The sequence below is a fragment of the Oppia nitens genome, unplaced genomic scaffold, assembly GCF_028296485.1.
Source record: "Oppia nitens isolate AA-2021 unplaced genomic scaffold, nextdenovo-longstitch-racon4-pilon3 scaffold2_pilon_pilon_pilon, whole genome shotgun sequence".
In the NCBI taxonomy this organism is placed as follows: Eukaryota; Metazoa; Arthropoda; class Arachnida; order Sarcoptiformes; family Oppiidae; genus Oppia; species Oppia nitens.
Window position 1 is genome coordinate 6,692,736 of NW_026533210.1, and position 24,608 is coordinate 6,717,343.

The 24,608-nt window shown below is 23.0% G+C and overlaps 5 protein-coding genes across 6 annotated transcripts; 1 reads left to right on the forward strand and 4 right to left on the reverse strand.

The window, feature by feature from the left end:
- Positions 1–2,531: 2,531 nt before the first annotated feature.
- On the reverse strand, positions 2,532–4,023 carry LOC128955937 (NADPH dehydrogenase-like). The gene is made up of 3 exons (XM_054301617.1): positions 3,460–4,023; positions 2,814–3,385; positions 2,532–2,535 (listed from the first exon to the last, which is right to left on the reverse strand). The coding sequence occupies exons 1-3, from the start codon at positions 3,907–3,909 to the stop codon at positions 2,532–2,534; spliced, it is 1,026 nt and encodes a 341-aa protein (XP_054157592.1). The 5' UTR covers positions 3,910–4,023.
- A 1,067-nt stretch (positions 4,024–5,090) lies between these two features.
- On the reverse strand, positions 5,091–6,352 carry LOC128955938 (NADPH dehydrogenase-like). Its single transcript, XM_054301618.1, has 2 exons — positions 5,804–6,352; positions 5,091–5,696 (listed from the first exon to the last, which is right to left on the reverse strand). Exons 1-2 carry the CDS (start codon positions 6,350–6,352, stop codon positions 5,091–5,093), a joined length of 1,155 nt encoding a protein of 384 aa, XP_054157593.1.
- A 935-nt stretch (positions 6,353–7,287) lies between these two features.
- On the reverse strand, positions 7,288–8,623 carry LOC128955940 (NADPH dehydrogenase-like). The gene is made up of 2 exons (XM_054301619.1): positions 7,975–8,623; positions 7,288–7,890 (listed from the first exon to the last, which is right to left on the reverse strand). The coding sequence occupies exons 1-2, from the start codon at positions 8,617–8,619 to the stop codon at positions 7,288–7,290; spliced, it is 1,248 nt and encodes a 415-aa protein (XP_054157594.1). The 5' UTR covers positions 8,620–8,623.
- A 1,796-nt stretch (positions 8,624–10,419) lies between these two features.
- On the forward strand, positions 10,420–14,391 carry LOC128956170 (trans-1,2-dihydrobenzene-1,2-diol dehydrogenase-like). 2 transcript variants are annotated; one of them, XM_054301852.1, is made up of 8 exons: positions 10,420–10,440; positions 11,628–11,712; positions 12,283–12,300; positions 12,416–12,505; positions 12,992–13,085; positions 13,171–13,393; positions 13,554–13,984; positions 14,064–14,391. In XM_054301852.1, exons 2-8 carry the CDS (start codon positions 11,654–11,656, stop codon positions 14,319–14,321), a joined length of 1,173 nt encoding a protein of 390 aa, XP_054157827.1. In that variant the 5' UTR covers positions 10,420–10,440; positions 11,628–11,653; the 3' UTR covers positions 14,322–14,391. The 2 variants fall into 2 exon arrangements, with proteins under 2 accessions (XP_054157827.1, XP_054157828.1); XM_054301853.1 differs by lacking the exons at positions 10,420–10,440; positions 12,283–12,300 and having other exon boundaries at positions 11,294–11,712.
- Positions 14,392–15,512: 1,121 nt separating this feature from the next.
- On the reverse strand, positions 15,513–24,158 carry LOC128955941 (uncharacterized). Its single transcript, XM_054301620.1, has 3 exons — positions 24,039–24,158; positions 17,280–17,538; positions 15,513–16,168 (listed from the first exon to the last, which is right to left on the reverse strand). The coding sequence occupies exons 1-3, from the start codon at positions 24,156–24,158 to the stop codon at positions 15,513–15,515; spliced, it is 1,035 nt and encodes a 344-aa protein (XP_054157595.1).
- Between the last annotated feature and the right edge of the window lie 450 nt (positions 24,159–24,608).

Here is a 24,608-nt window from a genome sequence, read left to right on the forward strand (position 1 = left end):
TGATAACAAAATGTCAATCCATAAACATTATGTCATTTTTTAAAAATGTTAATCAATATTATAAATTTATGATCAATTATTTTTTATTAAGTACTGTATATATATTTATAATTAATTATTTATAATATATAATTGTGTAATAAAATATATATTATATTAAAAAATTGTTTTATTTTTTATTAATTGTTGTTGATTCATTTTAATAATTGTTACTTTCTATTTTTTTTAATAAATATAATGTATTTGTAATATTGATATTAATTATTAAATGAAATTCATACTGTTAAAAATATTATTTTTAAATATAAAGTTATTTACTACTTTAAAATTAACTATAGTATAGTGAATAATATTAAATTTTAAAGGTACATTTAAGGTTATTTTTAAAAATATAAATTACTAATAAAAACAATGTTTAGAAATATTCAACATTTATTAGCAAATGTTTATAATAGTTATGACTTTCATTTTTAATATCTAGTTTATCATATATTGTTAGAGATGGGCAAATAGAAAGTTTCTAATAAATTTCCCTGAGAAAGTTTCTAGAAAGTCTCTCAGTAATAAATTTCTATAGAAATATCTATCCACCATCTATTTTAATACCACCATCTAACCACCATTTTATTATACCATAGTTTAATATAATTAAATAAATTAATTTTTTACTTTAATTAATAATTAAAATACTAATAATAATATTTAAATATTACTTATAAAAACAATGTTAAAGATAACAAATATCGAGGAAACAAAATTAACCATGGGGATCCCATAAATAGAAATTTCTTTTAGAAACTTTCTAGAAATTTCTCTATTATTTTATAAATTTCTCTTTTTTGCCAACACTATATATTGTATACATTATATAATTTCAATAAAATCACTTTATTTTATATATAATTTGAAAATATTAATATTATTTTATTAATTCTTATAATAAGTAGTATTAAAATGCGTTCAATATTAGTATTATCTGTTTTTATAACAATTATTTTTATACAACAAACTCAATGTATTGTAATATTAAAATAATATCTTTTAATTCTTTTATATATTTTTAATATTTTTATTATAATTATTTAATAGCAATAAATAATTGCAGTTTAATTGATCCCAACTTCTTGTGGACCGACTGTGGGTCTCCGTGTGCTCCGAACTGTGAGGACAAGTGTCGACGTCGTGTCAAACGTTGTGCCGATGTTTGTATACCAAAGTGTCAGTGCATTACTGGCTTTATATACAGTAAAACACAGAAAAAATGTGTAAAAAATTGTAAAACTAATTGTTAAAAACAGAAAACGTGTAATATTATCGATAATAATAAATTATGTAATTATTTTTATTATAATTTTATTTTGAATTAAAATATTTATAAACTAATTTTAATTGTTTAGTTTATACTTTACTTATTTGTTACGACTATTTACTTATTCTATAATAAATACAAATATATTATTATATATCATAGTAATTGATTAAAAAGTAAAATTGATATAATATATTAGTAAATATTTGTAAAAAAAATAATAAATTAGATAAAATACTGTTTGTTGAAAAAATGCTAATCACTTATAATATATTTTTGTATTTTTATTAAAATATTTATTTAACTATTAATATAAATATAATTGTTTCTATAACTGAATAATAATAATGTTTACTTAATAAGAATGAACATTCATTTTTTATATGAATWTATATCTATATATCATATTATTTTTTTCTAACTTAATGTTAACAACAGTATATAAAAAACACTTAATATTGATTGAAATATATTATTAATAATTGATATTTCATTTATTGAATAATACAAAATATACTGTAAACAGACAAAAATGAAATCAATTTTAATTATAGCCATTTGTATAACAATCGTATTCATTCAACAATTATTTTCAAGTAATGTATAAAAAGTTAAACTAAGCGAGAAATTTTTATTATTAAATATCGTTAATAATTTAATCAATTAATACTAACTAAATTGTTTTATTATATTTACTTTTTAAGTTAATAAATTAGTTATAACAATAATATATGTAAAGTATACCGAAAAATATCCTACATATATTATAATAATTGATATTTTATATTCAATTTAATTTAAAATAAAATTTATATGATATTATTTTTTCAATCAATAGCACCTACCTGTCCTGATCCAAACGCTATATGGATAGACTGTCTGTCCCATTGTCAACCAACCTGTAGAAGCCGTTGTACATCAGGTGCCTGTACAACTCAATGCAAACCTAATGAAAAGGGTTGTCAATGTAATCCTGATTATTATCTCAACAATAAAGGAAAGTGTGTTACTGATGACAAGTGTGACTATAAATGTCAAATTATTCAATAATAATATCCAGTATTTATTTGTTTGTTTGTTTTTTTGAACAATTTTCTAATTATAACAATTTTATAAACTTATTACTTAAAAATTATTTTAATATATTCAAAGTTTTATAATAATGTGATTAAATGAAAACTTTTATTTTAATGATGAATAATTTTAATAGTTTATTTTTTAGTTAACTAACAATACACAACAATTTTGATACTTTTGATTAATTTGCAAATAAAATCATTGAATTAATATTTTTTTTAAATATTTAATATATTATCTTTATTTTTATTTTAATTAAATAATTCAAATATAAAATAACATTAATGATATGATAGTTAATTTTATAATTGTTTTTAGTTATAATTATTAAGTTTATTTAGACAATCAAAAGTAATAAAAATGAAACTTTAAATTTATTCAAATAAAAAGATATTAATCGTAATTATTTTTAATTAAATCCCTAAACCGTTTGTTTGATATGACGTAACGGTAATGTTTGGGAAATAAGTCTTCTTTTTGTACGCCCAAAGCGTCTGCCGCATGATATGGCCAGTGAGGGTTGTTTAGGAAAGCCCTGCCCAACATCACCATCGATGCCGTACCGTTGGCCACAATTTCGTTGGCATACTTGGGACTGAATACACCGCCAATAACACTGGTAACCAAACCCACCTCTTTCTGTATGCGCTCGGATGCTTCCAATTGGACGGCATAGGTATCAGTTTTGATAGACGGATCCCACGGCACGAGTCCACTATAACCGGAACAGTCGACAAAATCCAGACCTTTAGGTTTGAGTTGCTTAGCAAACTCTATAGTTGATGGCACATCCCAACCACCCTTTACGTGATCAGTGACTGTAATCCTTGCACCCAACACAACATTATCGGGTATGACTTTAGCCACACTTTCGGTTATTTCCAGTCCAAAGCGTATCCGATTTTCTAAACTTCCGCCATATTTGTCGGTCCGTTTGTTGGTCAGCGGTGACATAAACTGATGAACTATATATCCATGTGCGAAATGTAGTTGAATTACCTTTATATTCATAAACAAATATCAATTAATATATTTACTAATTATAATATAATTATTTTTTTAAATATGCTGACCTCAAACCCGGCCGTAACGGCCCGTTTAGCTGCAGCTGTAAATTGTTTTGTAATTTCGTCGATATCATCAACAGTGGCTTCTTTCGGTACTTTCCAAATGGACTCTTTATCGTACGGTATAGCACTGGGTGCTACTGTTGGCCAACCACCTTCACTATCTGCCATTGAGTTGCCTCCATCCCAACCCGTACGACAGCTACCCTTACGACCGGAATGATTGATCTGAATGGCAGCCACTGCTCCGTACGCTTTGATTTGTTTGACAATTCTGGCCAACGGTTCGATGTGGGCGTCACTCCACAGACCGTTATCTTCGAGACTGATCAGTCCTTGCGGTGAGACAGCAGTGGCCTCCATGACGACCAGTCCGGCGCCGCCTAAAGCAAATCCCTGCAAATGTCCCAAATGAAAGTCAGTGGCGAAACCGTCCTTCGAGGCCGACATTGTCATCGGTGAGACACATATCCGGTTCCGAAGAGTTATGCCACGTATGCTTATGGGTGTAAACAGTGCCGGTATTGTTGTATTGGATGTATTACTTCGTATACGATTTCGTTTGATTTTTTGATTAATATTTTCATTTTTATTATTATCATTATCATTACATTTAATAAAATTTATAATCAACAACACAAACAATAATGTAATCAATATATTTGATTTAAATATCATTTTTTTATAATTTTAAATTTTATAATTATTTTTTATTATAATATTAGATATAAATTACAAAATTTGTTTTTTCAAATATCAAACATATAAAACAAAACAAATTAAATATTTTTATGAAAAATATATTTTTGTTTAAATTATTCAAATTTAAAAAACATTTCAAAAATGTTTAGGATTTGTGCTACAATTGAAACTTAGTTTTGCCAGTGATTTGTTTCAACTAAACTGTAAAAAATGTTATCCACTTTTACCACATACTACTACTACTACTACTATTACTATTACTATATCTGGTATTAAGCTTTTCAACAAAAATAAACAATAGTTATGTTAATTTTTATAGTCGACCTTCCAGTGTCTTATAATACCTGTCCTTACAGGCGATTGCATTGAACCCGATTTACAAATTATTATTTAAGTGAAAAAAAATTTTTTTTGGAGGACTCTCCCTTTTCCTTAAATTAAAACATAACATAACTTGAATTTTGATGTATTTTTAAGTTACAAGACTTTGCACTAATTTAGCACTTTTTAAAAAAATTTTTATTTTAATCTTAATCATAAATTTACACGTAAAATAACAATTATTTTTTAAAAATATATTATTTTATTATTAAATTAATTATTTTCTGATTATTTATAATCGAAAATAAATAATTAATCAAAAAAGGTAAATTAATAATGAATTAATAAAACAACGTTAATTTTACATTTAATAAAAATTAAAAAATTTAATAACAATAATAATAGTTGAATAAAAATAAATATATGACACAAATATAAAATTTTAAAAAATTAATTATTTATAGATAAGTAAGTTTCTATATTATAAATATTTTTATTTAAGTTCAAAATACATTAATATACAGTATTACTCTTAATATATTAAGAAAACATTTAAGTTTTTATCAATAAAAAATAATAAATGATTATTAAAATATATGTCATTATTAAACGTGTTATTTATAATTACTTTTTACTAAATCCCTAAACCGTTTGTTTGATATGACATAAGCATAATGTTTGGGAAACAAGTTGTCTATCTGTACGCCCAACATGTCTGCCGCATGATATGGCCAGTGAGGGTTGTTAAGGAAAGCCCTGCCCAACATCACCATCGATGCCGTACTGTTGGCCACAATTTCGTTGGCATACTTAGGACTAATCACACCTCCTATAACACTGGTCATAATTGCTGCCTCTTTTTGGATCCGCTCCGATGCGGCCAACTGTACAGTATATGGATTTGATTTGATTGACGGATCCCACGGCACGAGTCCACTATAGCCGGAACAGTCAATAAAGTCTACTCTTTTGGATTTGAGTTTTTTGGCCATTTTTACAGCTGACTGCACATCCCAACCGCCATTTACGTGATCAGTAACAGTAATCCTGACTCCGAGTACAATGTTATCGGATAGCTCTTTGGCCACACTTTCGGCCACTTCTAGTCCGAAACGCATCCGATTTTTCAGACTTCCGCCATATTTGTCGGTCCGTTTGTTGGACAGGGGAGACATAAACTGGTGTACTATATATCCATGTGCAAATAGCAATTCAATTACCTTTAAGACATTCATAAATAAATATCAATTAATATATTTACTAATTATAAGATTATAATTAAAATATACTTTTTTAAGAAAATTTAATAAACAAATAATATGCTGACCTCAAACCCGGCCGTAACGGCCCGTTTGGCGGCCGCAGCGAATTGTTTCTTAATTTTTTCAATATCATCAATAGTGGCCTCTTTCGGTATTTTCCAAATTAACTCTTTATCATAAGGTATAGGACTGGGAGCTACTGTAGGCCATCCGCCATCATTGTCGGCTATAGAGCTGCCGCCTTCCCAACCCTTTTTAGCGCTACCTTTTCGACCGGAATGGTTGAGCTGAATACCGGCAACGGCTCCATATTTCTTGATTTGTCGGACAATACGAGCTAACTGTTCAATGTGGTCGTCACTCCATAGACCGTTGTCTTCAAGAGTAACCAGACCTTGCGGTGATACAGCTGTTCCCTCCATCATCACTAGTCCGGCGCCGCCTAAAGCAAATCCCTGCAAATGTCCCAAATGAAAGTCAGTGGCCAAACCGTTTTCTGAGGCCGACATTGCCATCGGTGATACACATATCCGATTTCGTAGGGTTACGCCGCGTATGCTTATGGGTGTAAAGAGCACCGGTAGGGTTGTGTTGGCTACAGAATCACTTCTCATACCATTTCGTTTAATTTTTCGACTAATGTTTTGATTATTATTATTAATAGTTTTGCAATTAATAGTAATTAATATAGAGTATAAAAACAATTGTGTAATCAATATATATGATTTAAATAACATTTTTGAATAATTATAATTATGTTATTAATTATTGTTTTTTTTAATTATTAACTAATTATAACTCAATATGTAATATTATAATTATCTAAATAATTTTAACTTAAAATATCAATATTAAAAAAAGTTTTTTTTAAATATTAATACTATTATAATATATTATAATATATATTACTTTAGATTGAAATCTATTACAATTTCAACAAAAAAATATGTTTAAAAAGTAATTATAATTTTCAAAAAAATAAACTTTGCTAAATTTAAATTTGCTATAACTAACAATAATAAATAAAATCTTTATTTATATATATAGCTTATCGTCGGATGTTTGTCTTACTATCTGTCCTAACAAAAGATAGCATCAAAAATGTTTAAAAAAAATTCCCATTTTTTCATCAAAAATTATATATTAATTTATTTTTGGTGCATTTAGTGCAATATTTGGTCATTTGAACATAACCTGATTGTTTACTGTATAAAAAAAATTTTGACTGCAAAAAAATATTGCACTAAATGCACCAAAATATTAATATATTTACCCGTTTTTAACAATATATAAATAACATCAATTTTAATATTGTTAATATTAAATCATTTATATATTTATACATAAATATTTTATTGCAGTATAATCTCTAAAGTTTTAACTTATTTATTATTAAAGATTCATATATTACTTATATACATGAATATACAGTATATATATATATATATATATATGAAAATATAATAATTATATTTAATGTATTTTAAAGTATATATAATTTTTGGTATATTTTCTGTATAAACAAATCAATTAAATATAAATTTAAAAATTAAAACGATTTTTTAAGTAAGTCTCTCCACTCATTGTCTCCGATGGCATAACCGTATTGTTTCGGGTAATCAACAGCCGTTGTCGGGACTGACAGTATATCAGCGGCTCGATATGGCCAATGAGGGTTATCAAGGAAAGCCCTACCTATCATTACCAGTGATGCCGTTTTTTTGGAAACAATTTTTTCGGCATATTTTGGATCAATGATTTTGCCGACAGCGGCTGTTGTAAGTCCAGTAAGTTTGTTGATGAGTCCGGCCGACGGAACCTGAAACACATATTTATCCATACCGTTGGTCTGAGAAGTCGGAACCAATTGGCCAGAACTACACGTCAGAAAATCAACGCCAACTCTGCGCAACTCTTTCGCCAATTCTATAGTCTGTGGTATATCCCAGCCATTGGCCACCAGATCGCTGACTGAAACCCGAACACCCAATACAACATTCAATGGTATGGCATCTCTGACCATACGAGCCGTTTTGATGGCCAAACGCATACGATTGTCGAGAGTACCGCCAAAACTGTCAGTTCGTTTGTTGGTCACCGGTGATAGAAATTGATGTATGAGATAGCCGTTACCGAAATGCAGTTCAATTACCTAATTATTTTAATAACAATTCAAACTATATTTAAAACTATCATAACTTTACTAAATATATTAAACAAAAATATACTTTGAGACCTCAAAGCCAGCCTTTACGGCCCGTTTGGCCGCCAATACAAAAGCTTTCATAAGATTTTCCAAGTCCTCAATTGTGGCCTCTTTTGGTATTTTCCATATATGCAACCCATAGGCCAGTGGACTGGCACCAATAACAGGCCAACCACCTTTTTCATCAGTTAATGACTCGCCTCCTGCCCACAATACCTCAGTGCTACCTTTCCTGCCGGCGTGTCCTAACTGTATGCCTGGAACGGCACCAAACAGTTTAATTGTTTTGGCCAACTGTGTCCACGGTTTGATGTGCTGATCCTTCCAAATGCCTAAATCTCGGGGACTAATCCTACCGTCCGGTGTAACCGCCGTAGCCTCTGTCATGACCAGACCGGCGCCGCCCAATGCAAACGATAGCAGATGTGTAAAGTGAAAGTCACTGATGAAACCATCGGCAGCCGAATACATGGACATCGGTGACACACAGATCCTGTTTTTCAGTGTCACATTTCTTATGGTTATCGGTGTGAACAGAACCGGCAGGTTTTGATGTTCAGGTTCACCATCACTGTTGTTCACTGGAGAAGCAGTTGTTGATTGGGATCTATTTAGTAATAAATTGTTATCGACAACAACAACGACACCATTGATACCGCAAATAAGTTGAACCATAAAAATACTAATTAAATAATTCTCATGTATTAAATGTGTTATTGAATACATAGTTTGGGAAAAACTATTTTAATAGTTTTTATTATTAATAATAATAAATAATTATTTTATTACAATTGATATACAAAAGTTGTTTATAACAATCATCAAACAAACAGCTAATAGCTAATAGTCATTAAATCTATATAACTTTCTAATCAATTAAATGCAATTAATTATATATATATGTAAATAACTTTTTTTTAATATTTGATTTTGTAATTATTAATAAATATTGTTGAAATAAGATTTTGGTTTGTTTTTATTTTCATTGTTATCTCATATTATAATATATTATAAAATTAAAATTTTATTTTTATTTTATTTTTATTCGTTATATATTTAATATAATATGTCCTTCTATTTAATGGGAGTCTAATAAAAGAAAATAATTTTTATTTGATTAAATATTTCTCATTGAATTTATTTATGAGACTAACTATAATTGGACCAATCGTTTAATTATATTATTATCTTTAATTATGTGAAAAATCTATTTTTATAAAAAAAATTTATAAATACTTTATATAATTTAGCAAAACAAAAACAAAAGTTTTATAATATAATTTAAATTTATAATATAATAATAAACAATTATTATGGATAACATTCAATGTTAAAGATATTAAATTTAAATTTTAGATTTTTATGATAAATAATAAAATATAAATAATATAATATAAACAATTAATTATATAAAGCATATATATATATATATAATATTAATTATAAATTATATTTTTATTATTTTAGTTAATATAATTAGTTAATTAAAATTTGAATATATTTAAGTATCTATTAATATTTAATATGATGAGTTGAATGTTATAATGTAAAGTTATTAATATAACTATAAAATTATATGAATACAAAAATAAAAATACACAATTTAATAATAATTTCAATTTAAATATTTGAAAAATTGCCAATATTATTTATAATATAATATAATAGTTAAATCTTATTACTTAATTTACGTTAATATATAGCTACAAATTTCATATTAAAAATAAAAATAAATATTAATAGTTATGATATTGTATTGATAAGTATGTAAAATACAGTAGATTCTAAATTACAATATTACTATAAAATATTAAATAATTTTTTTTATATCATTGATATATAATATTTCCGGGTAATGTGTAATAAATTAATCAATAATATTTAAATGTGTGTCCTAGAGTTTAAACTAATTGACCAATTATATTGAAAATCATTATTATAATTTACTGTATATCATAAAATACAATTGCAATTTAATTTCAATTACAATGATAATTTTTTTAAGCAAATTTTTTTCTAGTATTATTAACATATAAACTTTCTATTTTATATAAAATATTATTGTTTTAAACGATAAACAAAAACAAAATGATAATATTTTAGTTGTTGAACTTTGCATTTAATTAATAAACTAAATATACTAAACATGTTTAATACTATAAATTATATTTATATTAAAAAAAATTAAAGCAATAAAATGAGTCACGAAAATGTCTTGATTTTATTTTGTGTGTTAAAAACAAATTAATATTATAAATCAAATTTTTAAAACTGATTATTGCTCTAAACGTTTGGTATTATTTAACTACAAAAAAAATCATAAAACATTTGTATGTATCAATAATTTTCATACAAAACTATTGACTATCAAAAAAAAGTGCAAACTTAGTACAAGTGTTTTTAGTTAAATAACAAGTATATGTAGGAAAAGTTTTTTAATATTTCAATGTATTTATAAGTCATATACAGTAGTAGACATTACAATTGCATCTAAAGGTAATATCAATTTTATTGTTTTGTTAATATATAAATTTATATATATATAAATTTACGTTTAGTTTTAAATATTCAGTAGTTTAGTACAACTATTATTATAATCATTTTTTTTAAAAAAAAGTCCATAATATTTATATAATATAGTATATATATGTATATCCTATTAATTTTATAGTATTTATCACAGTATTACCTTGGTGAATGACCTTTATAATCTATAGATAATCTGACCATCTTTATCATCATCAATCCTATTGTTATACTAGTATAATAACCCTGATATTATAAAATATAAACCGCTAAAAAAAACTGTTATCCATAAGAGATTTTTTAAAGAGATGTATTAATAAATACATTAATATTATACAAATTGTATGAATGAAACTTTTCCAAGGATTACTGTCAAGTGTTAACTCAAAAATGATTTTCATATTATTATTATTATAAATGATTCACAAGTGTTGTCGTCTATGAATTAATTATTTTTTTTCATTTGTTCAGATGAGAGGGTAATGAAAATATAGAAACTGTTTGTACTTTCAATAGTGCAAACAAATACTGTATTTATTTATTTTTTTTGTGCACTTAATCTTTCATTAAAAATTAAAATTAATAGTTTATTTCAGTTCACAGACAACTAACTACTAAACTACTGGTTTTTTATTGTAAAGTGCAAAATACATATTAAATATATAATATATAATTTATTTATTACACATAAAATTTGTCATTTTATTTTTAAAAAGTGTATATAAAAAGAAGTTTTGACTAAACAATTTCTAGTGTATTATTCAATGAAGTGAAACTTTCCTAACATCCAGTTCCCTATAAATTGAAGGACAGAACCGGAGATTGGATTATTTAAACATAATTTTTTAATAAATTGTTAAATAAATACACAGTGTTTTTAAACTGAAAAACTTATTATTATTTTTAATAATAATAATTCATTCACTATTTAATAAGTTTATTATACTGTTGTACACAAAATCATTTTAATCATTTCTCCCAACAATTACTGTAAATAATTGATTATAATATGATTTTTGTTTAGTTTATAAATAGTAACCATTTGGCAAAAGTTGCTGTTATTTTAAAATTAATTGTTAAACTCAACAGTTGTTTATAAATAAAATAATAATAAATTGAAATTTTTATTTATCGTTTCATTGTATTTATAATTACAGTAAATAGTGTGAACATTAAAAATAAAATGAAATTTCAATTGATTTTATTATTATGTTTGATATCATCAATTGTTTCAATTGAAAGGTAATGTATTTTTTATTTATTTGTTTTTTTTTAAATTATCAAACAGTTATCCAAAAATAGTATTCTAATTATTTAATTATTCAACAAAAAATTTTAATTAATATATCGGCATATGTGTTAGCTAATACTCAATAATAAATATTTAGTATAAATTGAGCTAATATAAAAATATTAAATATTAAAAAATATTTAAAAAAACAATTTTATCATAAACATTTGTTAATATAAAAGTATATATTTTTATGTTTAGTATAAAATATACAAAACGCTTAAATTAATTTATTTATAATTAAAAAATTAATAATAATAAATAATATAAATTTAATTATAATTTCCTGTTATATTTATGGCAATATATATTTTTGCCGATAATTGATATCAATACTTGTAGTTTGTACTGTTTATAAACATATTTTTAATCAATATTTTTCTAATCAATTAAAGCAACTTTAAAATGTTAATTTAGTTATTATTATTATAACACTAGAGTTTACAAATTATGATCACTTAATCAATTTATTATTTTCAAAAAAGTGATGATTTATTGTAATTTGTATTGCATTTTATTAGGTGTTTGTGTGTTCGCAAGTAAATGTCAATTTTGTTTTGTTTGTCTCAATACAATTGTTTCAATGTTTAATGAAAAACTTATTTAAGCTTTACCAAACTGCATCGCTTACTTTAAATGTTATGCATTGCTTAGGGAGCCCAGGGATGCCAAACCTCGACGGGCCAGGGGGTATAAACCGAAAGTGGTCTCAACACAAAATAACGTTAATAACGCTAGAATCAGGTAAATATATTATATATATATATATTTAACTAAATTCAATTGCAATAAAATTGGTCACAACCTTGGTGCAATTAGGACAAACCATATAGTGGTCAATACATTAACTGCATATTAAAATTGTAGGCTAAATCAAGAGTTTGTTGTTATCCACAATATATTCAATTTACTTAATATATTGAAATTTCCAGTTAGTATTAATAGACACAAAAATCTTTTGATATATATTTCTAAATAATATTATTTAATTTTCTATAATAAACACAAAAAAAACTAAACCAACGCATCCGAGTCATTGCATACTGAATATACTACTATTGTTGTAAATTTATAAATGTTTGCTTTTTTATGTGTTGCATAGTTACTGAGTGTGTGTGTATTTACAATATTTTTTTTATTTTTTTATTCAAATATAATATATGTTTATACTATAATAAATAATATTAATAAATTTTATAAAAAAAATAATTTGATGAATTTTTTTAATAGTAGCAAAAATGATCCATTAAAATGGGGTATAATGGGAGCCGGAAAAATTAGCAATGATTTTGTGGCCATTACTAAAAGTATGCCACAACATCAGGTATATTAGAAATTATATTGTTATATTAAATAAATATATAATCTAATAAAAAAATTATTTCAATTAAAAAATAATTTTCTTAAAGTTTGTTGCGGTTGGCTCTCGGCGTCTATCGTCTGCTCAAGATTTTGCTAATCGACACAACGTTTCCAAAGCTTATGGATCTTATCTCGAGTTAGCTAACGATCCCGAGGTTCAGGTGGTATATATCGGTACAGTTAATAACGTACACTTAGATAACGTACGACTAATGCTTGAACACGGAAAGCATCTGTTGGTTGAAAAACCATTGGCTATGAACTCTAAGCGTATGTACTAATAATTAATGTATTCAATAATTTTTTTAGTTTTTAAAAACTTAAAAAATAAGATAAAATTATTGATTATATTTATATAATTATAGAAATATATGATGAGATCACAACAATGTCACAACTTTTAATTAATTTTTTTAATTTTTTAATTCAGAGGTCGAAGAGATGGTATCACTGGCCAAAAGCAAACGACTCTTTTTTATGGAAGCACTGGTCGAAAGGTTTACCCCGTCTTTTGACTTTGCCTTTGAACACATCAGACGCGGAACTATTGGTAATGTTTATCACGTAAATGGAGGACTCGGCTATAGGATGGTTATGGAAGACCGGGTATCTACTAGAGAGTTGGGCGGCGGAACTGTACTCGATTTGGGTATTTACGCCATAGGATTGGCCGACTCGGCATATGACGGTGAGATGCCATCGAAAATCGAGGCCATCGGCAATCTCAACCAAAACGGTGTTGACCTTAACTTTTCTGCTAATTTGAAATATGGCGGCAATCGGACAGCCAGTATATTTGCCAACGGTTTGCTTAAGTTACCTAACGATGCTTTTATTATCGGTACAAACGGTACAATTAGAGTAAGTATTTTAATTAGAAAATAATAAGTTATATAATTAAATTTTAATATAAAAAACTTTGGTTGAATCAAACAAACAGATTGCCGGTAATTTTAAGTCATCCGAAAGGGTTTATATCAACGATGTTGTCCATGATTTTCCGTTCCCGAAGACTGATGAACATCTATTCTATGCACCGGACAGTCTAGCACTGAGATATGAGGCCGAAGAGGTCCGCAAATGTATTAATGAGGGACGCATTGAAAGTCAAAAGATGTCACATAAGGACAGTATAGTTATGGCCAAAATTGAAGACGAAATACGCCGACAAATCGGTGTAGTCTATGACGTTGACTAACGGAACTGATTATATGTTTTTTATAATTATTTTTTAAATTTTTATCTAATTATATCAATATTTTAAAATATTTATTTTTTATACATTTTTTATTATTAGCAATTAATTTTATTTTTGATAATTTTTTTATTTATACAATAATAGATAATCTATTAATAATTAAAAATATTGATATAAACAACAACAAAAACAAAAATATAATAATTTCATATTAATGAATAAATTGAGCATGGTAAACGATGAAACAAAATTTAAAAATTTCCTATTTTTTCATAAATAAATATACAATTAATGTATATGCAAAAATATAATATTTTATTACTGGCAAAAATAATATTTAAATATTACAAAATTTGCTTGAAAACAAACTTAATTTTGTTTTTTAAAAATTTAATCGAAATGAAATGTAAATTATTTTTTTTAATAAAATTAAATAATCGTTTTTTTGCAAATATTTTTCTTAACATGAATTTTTAAATTTTATCAATAGTTAGATAATAGTTTTGAATGATTTATATTTAAACAAATATTATTTCATACAATAAATGCCAGAATATTTAGTATCGGATGTATAGGGATCAGAGTCGAGACCAGAATCATCATATAATGAATTATTATTATTATTATTGTTATGAATAATATTATCATCATTACTGATAAACTTATTTTTCATACTTTTGCTATTAATTGTATGTTTTGATAAATTATTTTTATTGATAGTATTATTATTATTATTATTATTATTAGTTTTAGATTTTGACCATAAATTCAAAATACTGTAATCACTGAAAGACTTTTTAAGTTGAAAACGACTCGACGGCGGCATCACCTGTGATGCCATACGTTTCAATGAGTATTGATTTTCTGATAGTTTATAAAAGTAATAAAAAATAAAATAATTAATTTTAAAAATAGTTTACAAAAAAGTATATACTGTAGAGAAATATTAACCTTTTTATTGTGAAAATTTAAAGCATTATTAAAATGTTGTGAGAAAATTGAGAAGTTATTGTTTCAAAAAAAATGTTGAGACAAATGTTAGTTTTTTTTGTTAATTTGTTATTTTTGGCAAACGGTTTAATTGAGTAATAAATAAATAAATTGTTAACAAAAAACTTAATTATTAGTCGTGTTATTATTATTAGGAACAATAAATATATATCACTTTTTTCCACATAATAGACATCACATTTAGAGATAAAAATTATTTTTACCAATATTTCCGATTTTAATTCTAACTTCTTCTAATTCTTCCTTTAATTTACGTATCTTTTCATCCCTTTCCACATCCCTGGGCGGCAACAATGGCAATAGTGGACCATATAGTGCTCGCCATCGGCGAAGTGTCAGTTTATTGGCACTACAGTTATGGTGATCTACATGAGTGTGATAGGGATTGGGCTTATGATACTCCAGGCAATCGCCGTAGAGTTCAAATTTGGGTTCACAAGTAGGTATGCCGGCACCTACTCCACTGATAACACCACCACTTCCCGTTTTATTGGCAACCGGTGCTATAAGTTTACTTTTAAGCAGATCCAATGCCACAATATTGATAATCATTATCCAAATGGGTAGCTCCAGTATGTTGCGACAGTCGCGTACAAAAGCCACACATGATATACATTGTGACTCAAGTAGTCTCCGATCCGGGTATGAGTTCTTGAGTTCGTTCTGTATATTATCGACAAACTTATTCATATCAAACAGTTTGACACTCTTATCAATCATCAAAATGCCATTGTTTTTGACCAAATCGTCGGCCAAACAGTTATTTTTGTGTCCAATCAGTTGCCAGACCTTTACAAAGACATTCTCTTTGCCGATACGTTTGATTAATATATTACCTAAATATTAATGTTTACATTATTTTTTAATGAAATAATAATAAATAATAATTAGTTTTTATAGCATATAAATATAATATATTTAAAAAAAATATTTATTTAAATTTTAAAATTATATACTAAAACTTATAATTTATTTACCATTTAAATATTATTTATTTAAAATATATAATCGATAACAACAATTGATCCATCAATTTTCATTGTTAATAATTTTCATATCCATATTTATAAGATATATTCAAATAATATATATTACTAATTAAGCTAACTAATATTACTGATTCAATAGTAAATTGCTAAATATAATATTTTTAACCTGCATATACAATAAAATGATAAATCAAAATAACTAATTAATAATAGATATTTAACAAATATATTTTTTGTTGTTAATGGACTGTTTGTTTTTAATGACCTAATAATTATCATATAAATATATTGTAGTGACAGGTGCTTCATTATATACATACATACATAAAAATATTTAAAAGTTTACTTTTGTTTGTTTATATTTAATAAGTTATATACACCACTGTATAATTACATATTTATTTATAAATTATATTTATTTTTTTCTTAAACACACAAACACATAGATGAAAATCTTTTATATAATATATTTTGTTTATTTTATTGTTATTTTTCTTATCTAACATTAATTTTGTTGTTATTGTTATCTCCTTGTTATCATTTCACTTAAATTATATATTTATTAATACAACTTATATGCTAATTATTTATTAAAAAACAGTGGTTGACTAAGTATTAAATACTAACCATTGAAAAGTTTATTAACTGATAGATCTATTTATTATTATTATTATTAAAAAATAATAATATAGTAGTAAAAATAAAATAAATAATCCAAAATAATTAGATATTCAACCGTTTAATTATTACATAATACATGTATTATATGATATTTGTTGATTAAATATAACAATAAAAAATAGTAAAAGTAGTTTTAGTTTCAAACAAAAACAAAAATAGAAATCATTTAATTATTAATAAATTAAAACAAAAACAAAATCAGATAAAATGCTATTGTTTGCTAAAAATAGATATAATATAATCAATATATAAAGATATTGACAAAATTGATACCAACCCTCATCATCAATCTTAATTTTAACCCCTGAGCCAATGTGATCCCTGATCTCCTCAATTTGCGTGTCTTTAAGCGGTCCATCAAATCCATTGAGTCCAATACGATAGCCATCGAATCCAATGTATGAGCCATTGATGGTAAGTACCGGTGCTCTAGCATAGGCTTTGGCCACCCGACGATTTTTTTGCATACAAACTATTTTTGCCCAAATTTCATCATCAATTCGCTCCCATTTGTGTAATATTTCTTGGATGTGATCCTAAAATTAATCGTAACAATCAATTAACTATTATTTTCATTATTATTATTATTATTTTATTGTCAATATAAAACATTAATTTATTTTATGTTAATAATTATACTAATAAAAATAATGTCATATTATATGCAAATGTTTTTCACTTTAGGGAAAAGTAATAACAATTATTATTATTATATTATTATAAATTATAAAATGATGTTACATATAATTTTACTGATTTTTTACTAATATGTGTGCATAATATACATAATCATAATTATACTGCAAGTAAAAATAGATATATACCTGTATATATTAAACTGTTTTATAAATAAAAAAATACACTCAATTAGACATTCAAATATTGTTTGACCCACTCTTTTATATGACAATTACATTTAATAATGATATTAAACTTCAAATATATATATATATATATATATATATATATATAAAGTTTATTCACATAGAAAAGAGAGATAAACATTACAATTAGATCTCAGTAACTGATGTATACAACAATCATATAAATATAAATACATTGAAATTATAGTTTATATATCTATGAATTTGGAAAAAACTAATTTTTCAAAAACTTGCAATCAATTATATATGTGATAAAGTTTTTCTAAACATAACTTTAATATAACAACAAACATTTCATCATAAAGTACTACATAATAATAATAATAATAGTATATAAAAATAGTAATTTCAATCAAATTGCAAAACAGTGATAACAATAAAACACATTTAGATGTTTGTCTACTACAGTATATTTTTGATGTATGATTAGACATAACTTAACTGACCTTTACTTTACATTGACATTGTGTGGGAAAATAGTAACAATTTATTATTATTATTATTATTTAGTTTTGAAATATTACTTTTTAAAACCGCATCCATAGTTATCAATGATTTATTATCTAATTTCTAATAAATTATATCATATGTAAATATACAGTATATATATATGTGTGTGTTTTTTATATTATTAACTATTTATAGTATAATATTAAATATATAGCATTGTATAGTTTATCTGATCGACAAAGTCAAATCAAAAATGATTGATTAAATTGATTATTATTTTTATTTTGTATAATATAACAACACTTTTTATATATGTTTGATAAATCTCAATTAAATTGTATGCTTATATAAATATTTCAATACAATTTTTACAAGTAATTAAATACATATATAAATAGTTGTGAAAAATATAATATTTATAAATATATACATTTTATTAAATAAATTTTTATTTTAATAATACTATAATTTATTTAATTAACAGATTATTAGCCAATGTCAGTGAATCCAATGAACTTTAATCTATTATTAATTATTATTTTTTATTTTTGTTGTTCATTATAATCAATGGAAAATTAATGAGAAAAATATTTTGCTGAAAATATATTGTTATTTAATAATTAATATAATAATAAATTATTTTAATATAAATAAATACTAACAAAAGTTAATAATATTAAGTATAAAAATAAAATAATTTTATCTGATAAGACTTTTGTACTCTATTTTTAAAATAAAGTCATTTATAAGATCCATAACAAAGTAAAACAATGTAACCTTTTAAACACAAAATATAATAATTATTATTACATAAAAAGTTACTCATATTATTAAAATTGTAAATAAAGTTTTTACAACAAAACAACAAAAAAATACTAAAATAAATTTTGTATAACTACCTTAAAAATATAATTAAAATAATAAATTATAAAATTGTATTTGTTTACTTAAAATAATTTAATTATACTTTAAATGTAGTATTATTTTTTAAAGTTTATTTAGTAAATTTATAAAAACAAGATTATATTACTGGATATAAATATAATATTATAATTTCATTAACATTCACAATAATTATAACCAAAATAAAAACTTGTGATACATAGAGGTCGGTATTTATTTAATTAAATAAAAAAAATTAAAACTTTATAAATATAGTAGACATTTAAAAAAAAATATTATATATTTTATGTTTATGACTTAAATTGAATTAAATTGCATTTTTATAACACAACTTACAATAATAATTATAACACTTATAACATTAACAATCACCAGAAAAAAACAGTTAAAAGCATTTTTTTATTACTTAAAAGTTTTCAAAGTTAAAGAAAATAAATTACAAAAATAAGTTTTGTTAAAATTGAAACAGAAATTTGATGTTTTGAACTTATGAACTAAAACACGTCTACTAACACAACAAACAACAAAAAATCAAACAAAACATAATAAAACTTTTCATTATTTAAATCGCTTTTATTTTATTTTATTTTGAAAACAAACAAAATGTCGATTATTATCATTTAAATGATCAATAAATAAGGCGAAAGCAACTAATATAATGAACGGTTTATGAGACATAAGTTTAACTTAACTTAAGTTACATTTTTCAGATTTAATAAATTAATATTATTTATAAAAATAATCTTAAAAATAAACATTTTTAAAAATAAATATGTACTCATCTTTTTTAAAAAATATTATTAAATTATAAAATATAAATAAATATTTATTTATAATTGTTTCCGTATAATTTTGTTTTAACTTTATATAAATATGATTTAAATTACTGACTAAAAAAACAAATATAATTTATAACATATTATTATTAAAACATTATTTAATATACTGAATAATTATTATTTTATAAGTTATCAGTAGTTAAAAACAATTGGATTTGATTACATAAATTTGATCTAAGACTGAGATTATTTGAAAATATAATATAATATAATAATATTTAATTTTAATGAAAAGGTGTAATAATTAATTTTTATATAAATTTATATATTATAACTGTAATTAAATATCATAGTTGTAATTACTAGTTAATGTCTTACTTTTAGAATTATAATACTATTAAACTATTCACATAATTTTAATATTTTTAAATAATTACTAATAATTATTAAATTATATATATAATGTATAAACAAATTAATTACTGTATTATAGATTAATTGTCAGATACATATTAAATATATGTCGATAAATCGATAAATATATAATTTTTTATAATACATATAGTTATATTAAATTATAATATCTATATTTTACTAAATCAAACAAATTATTGAAAATAAATTAAAATATTGCCTAAAACTGTTATGAAGAAAGTATTCATTAAGCAATTACTTAATCATTAAATATAATTATTATTTACAATGATTAAGAAAACATTAAAAACATTACAGGTTATTCAAATTATCTAAATATTAATATAATTTCCGATATTTTTTAAAGGTTTTTTCGATATATACAGTATATACTGTATGTACAACACATTAATGTATTGTATTTATTCATATATAAATATAAATAAATTATAATTTTATGTTTAATTATTTCTAAAACAAATATATATATATACAGTATATATGTATAATATTTAGTCATAATATATTACTCATCCTAATCCAATAAGTATATATATATATATATAAAAGACATTAAATAAGACATAACTTTAATGACAAAACCTTTATTTTTGGTTATTGGGTGTAAACTATAGATACTTACAGTCATAAAAAAGACATACTTTCTATTTAAATTGAATTTCATATTTGTTTATTTAAATAAATCTCAAAAATGTAAATAAAAAATAATATTATTTTTTACTATTTTAGAATTACATTTAAAATAAGGCTATAATTTTTATATAAAGTGAAATTAAACATAAAAACTTTTTAAACAAAATAATTTTCTTTATATTTAGTTATTTATTTTAATAAACTGTAGTCTTATATACAGTATAGTTATTATTATATTATTATTATAGAAAAATCAATTGTTTTGCTATAAATTGCTATTGTCTTTGATCTCTATTAAGTAAGCAATCAATTGTTTGATTCAATTTTGACTGATTTTATTAATAATAATAATAATAGTATTTTTTGTTTTTTCTATTGAAATTTCTTTTGTTGTTATTCCGGATTATACTTTCAATTATTCAGAACTAAATGCTATAAATAAAACATTTATATAATATTTTTTTTGTATTTATATAAAGTTATAGTTAAACATTTAATTCATAAAAATTATACACTTTTTTATAGAAACAACGGATTAAATATACAATAATGTCTGTCAAACTATTATTATTATTATTAAAATGTGGTCATAGGGTTAACAACAATGATTTAAATATAAATTGTTTAAAACAACTCAATTATATATTTGAGTTGCATTTTGTGTGTTAGTTTTTTATATTAAATTTAATATTTTATTTATAAACCATATTTACAAAAAACCAATGAATATTAAATATTAATATCAGTAAAATTACATAACATATGCAATTTGCTAAATATATTTTGAATAATAATATTTCATAGATTTATATCAAATATCTATTAAAGTGTCACAAAAAATTTAGTAATTTTTTCAAAAAACATTTTTATTTTAATGTTTACAACTATTCACTTATCACTCAAAACAAACTCTCACTAATAATAATAATATAATAATAATAAATAGCATAGATTTCTATGATATCAGTTAGTATTATTATTATTATTTTACTATTAAAATATTTATTTTGTTGTTTTAATATGAAAAACTAAACTAAACTTTGATAAAAGTATTTTTTGCCCAAACAAACTATGTGTTTATAATTGTTATGTAACACATTTATTTTTTTAAAAAAATTGAAACAAAAATTTGACATGAATTCATAAAAAATAGTGTTTATTATGTTTATTTTTTAATACATGTAGATAGTACAGTAGAAAATATTATGTAAAATTTCATAACTAAATAAACATTTTACTCTACTTTTATTTAAATATTTTTTTAGCAATAACAAAAATATCTCAATAAAAAAATTTTTATCAAATTATTTATAAAAAAAACGACAACAAAAATATTTACATTATAACTCATCTCTATATAACTTCTAGACTCTCTCTCTCTCTCTCTCTCTCTCTCTCTCTATTGATTAGGAAATTAATAATATAGAAAAATAGCAACAGTTATTGCAAAATACATAATTGTAATTCAAATCGCATATTTTTTTAATTATGAAAAAACAATGATAAATATATATATACTTATATACTATGTATCCAAAATAACTTAATTAATATAATTTATTTATTTATATATTTCTAGACACAAAACATAATAATCCTACACATTGTATGTATGTATGTGTTAGAGATGATTATATTAACTGGAATAATGTACTCATTTTCATTTTGATGGTAACATATATAAACTGTTTATAAATTTATATACAGTTATATGTATGAGTAAACTTGTAGCCAAAAAACACACACATAATTTTATATACTGTATATAGTATTGTACTGTATATACAATACAGTAATATTATAATAATAAATAAATTAAGTAAAAGAAAAATTATTTGAATAAATTATCTGTTTATAACTAAATTTTATTTTTGTTGTTTAGGAAAAAATGCAATTCAAAACAAATTATTTGAAAAAATCACGCATATATCCTAACACTATAGACAATAATAATAATAATAATAATAAACAGTTGCATTTTTATTAGCAGACATTGTATGTATAATATAATACATATATTTATAGCTTCATTGGACTTTAAAATTTGCTTAAAATTTATTCAAGTTTTATTGTTTTTTTCTAATTTTGTATATTAGAAATTTATACACAAAAAAACTTTATACATGTAAAATACCTTAGAGTAATAGCAATTAAACAATTTATTTTAAAAAAAATTTTTTTTTCTTTAAATATATCATTTAAATATGTTTTGGAGTATACAAAACAAAAACTTTTATTTTTTGAAAACTCATTATAATAAAAATAGTGACATAATTTCAAAAATAAAGTTACAACTTTATCATAATAAATTCAATATATTAGAAAATAAAAAAATACTATTAAAATTATTTTTACAATTATTCGGAAGTTAATAAAAATGTTATCCTTTATGTTAATAATATATATTTTTTTAAAATACTTTTATTTCTCTATACTTTGATATCAAATGATATATGATATTAAAAAAAATTATTACAAAATACGATATAATAATTATTATCATATTCAATAAATATATTTTTTTTCAACAACAAAAAAACACACACAATAGTAACAAAATAATTTTTGAATATATCATACATTATAATACAGTAATTCTAGTATATAACTTATAATAATTTTAAAAATTATAATATAATAAATTATACAAAATATTTTTGATGTGTAGAAACTATTACTTATCTGTCATTTCTAATAAATATATATAAAACTATTTGTACGATATTATCAATTGTGTCACTTAAATAACTGCTTTATATATTCACAAAAAATATATATTTCATAAGATTTTTTTTTGTTTAACAGAGATTATCATATGCTATGATAATGATAATAACAAACAAACAAAAAATAGTAATAATATCATAAATAATATTTAAGTCATAACTTATTAAAATTTTTGTCAAAAAAAAATAAAACTTTTAATGACTTTTTTTCATAAGTAGTGCTAACCTTTAGGAGTCTGTCCTCTGAATGCCAGACGTCGTCATCGTATGAATCGTCGGTAACTTTGTCTGAGTCCAAGTCGAGGTCATCCGTGGATCGGGAGATGATTTTCTTGCGGCTTATCATTGCTTTTCTGAGTTCACACTTGTTATTACATAACAAAATAATTATTAAAAAAACAAAAATTATACAAAAAAAAATAATCACTAGATTTCTAGTCGATTATTATCAGTCATTTGTGAGATTAATGTCCAAAACTTTTTTTTTGTATTACTTTATAAAACTTTTATTTATTTTAGACAATGAAATTGATTTCAATCACATAATAGATTTAAAAAATTTAAATATATACTTAAAGAAAAGTTCATTAATTAGTTAATTGCTTTATATTTAATGTCAACATAATATGATATCATTTATTAATCACATAATTTAAATATATTATAATATAGTTTAACTATTTTATTAAGCATTTTTTGATTTGACTATTGCTTTAAACTATATTACATGAGTAGACGCGCGACTGTTAGGGCGCTATAAACTGTGTAATGCTTTACAAAATCATTAGTTATGTAA

Excerpts from the sequence above, each read along its gene's own strand:
- LOC128955937 (XM_054301617.1), bottom strand. The coding sequence starts at position 3,909 with ATGACAATGTCGGCCTCGAAGGACGGTTTCGCCACTGACTTTCATTTG. Across the intron at positions 3,386-3,459 it reads CCGTTACGGCCGGGTTTGAG|GTAATTCAACTACATTTCGC; the intron begins GTCAGCATATTT and ends ATGAATATAAAG.
- LOC128955938 (XM_054301618.1), bottom strand. The coding sequence starts at position 6,352 with ATGAGAAGTGATTCTGTAGCCAACACAACCCTACCGGTGCTCTTTACA. Across the intron at positions 5,697-5,803 it reads CCGTTACGGCCGGGTTTGAG|GTAATTGAATTGCTATTTGC; the intron begins GTCAGCATATTA and ends AATGTCTTAAAG.
- LOC128955940 (XM_054301619.1), bottom strand. The coding sequence starts at position 8,619 with ATGGTTCAACTTATTTGCGGTATCAATGGTGTCGTTGTTGTTGTCGAT. Across the intron at positions 7,891-7,974 it reads CCGTAAAGGCTGGCTTTGAG|GTAATTGAACTGCATTTCGG; the intron begins GTCTCAAAGTAT and ends TAAAATAATTAG.
- LOC128956170 (XM_054301852.1), top strand. The coding sequence starts at position 11,654 with ATGAAATTTCAATTGATTTTATTATTATGTTTGATATCATCAATTGTT. Across the intron at positions 12,506-12,991 it reads GTTAATAACGCTAGAATCAG|TAGCAAAAATGATCCATTAA; the intron begins GTAAATATATTA and ends TTTTTTTAATAG. Across the intron at positions 13,985-14,063 it reads GTACAAACGGTACAATTAGA|ATTGCCGGTAATTTTAAGTC; the intron begins GTAAGTATTTTA and ends TCAAACAAACAG.
- LOC128955941 (XM_054301620.1), bottom strand. The coding sequence starts at position 24,158 with ATGATAAGCCGCAAGAAAATCATCTCCCGATCCACGGATGACCTCGAC. Across the intron at positions 17,539-24,038 it reads CAGAGGACAGACTCCTAAAG|GATCACATCCAAGAAATATT; the intron begins GTTAGCACTACT and ends GATTAATTTTAG. Across the intron at positions 16,169-17,279 it reads AATTAAGATTGATGATGAGG|GTAATATATTAATCAAACGT; the intron begins GTTGGTATCAAT and ends ATTAATATTTAG.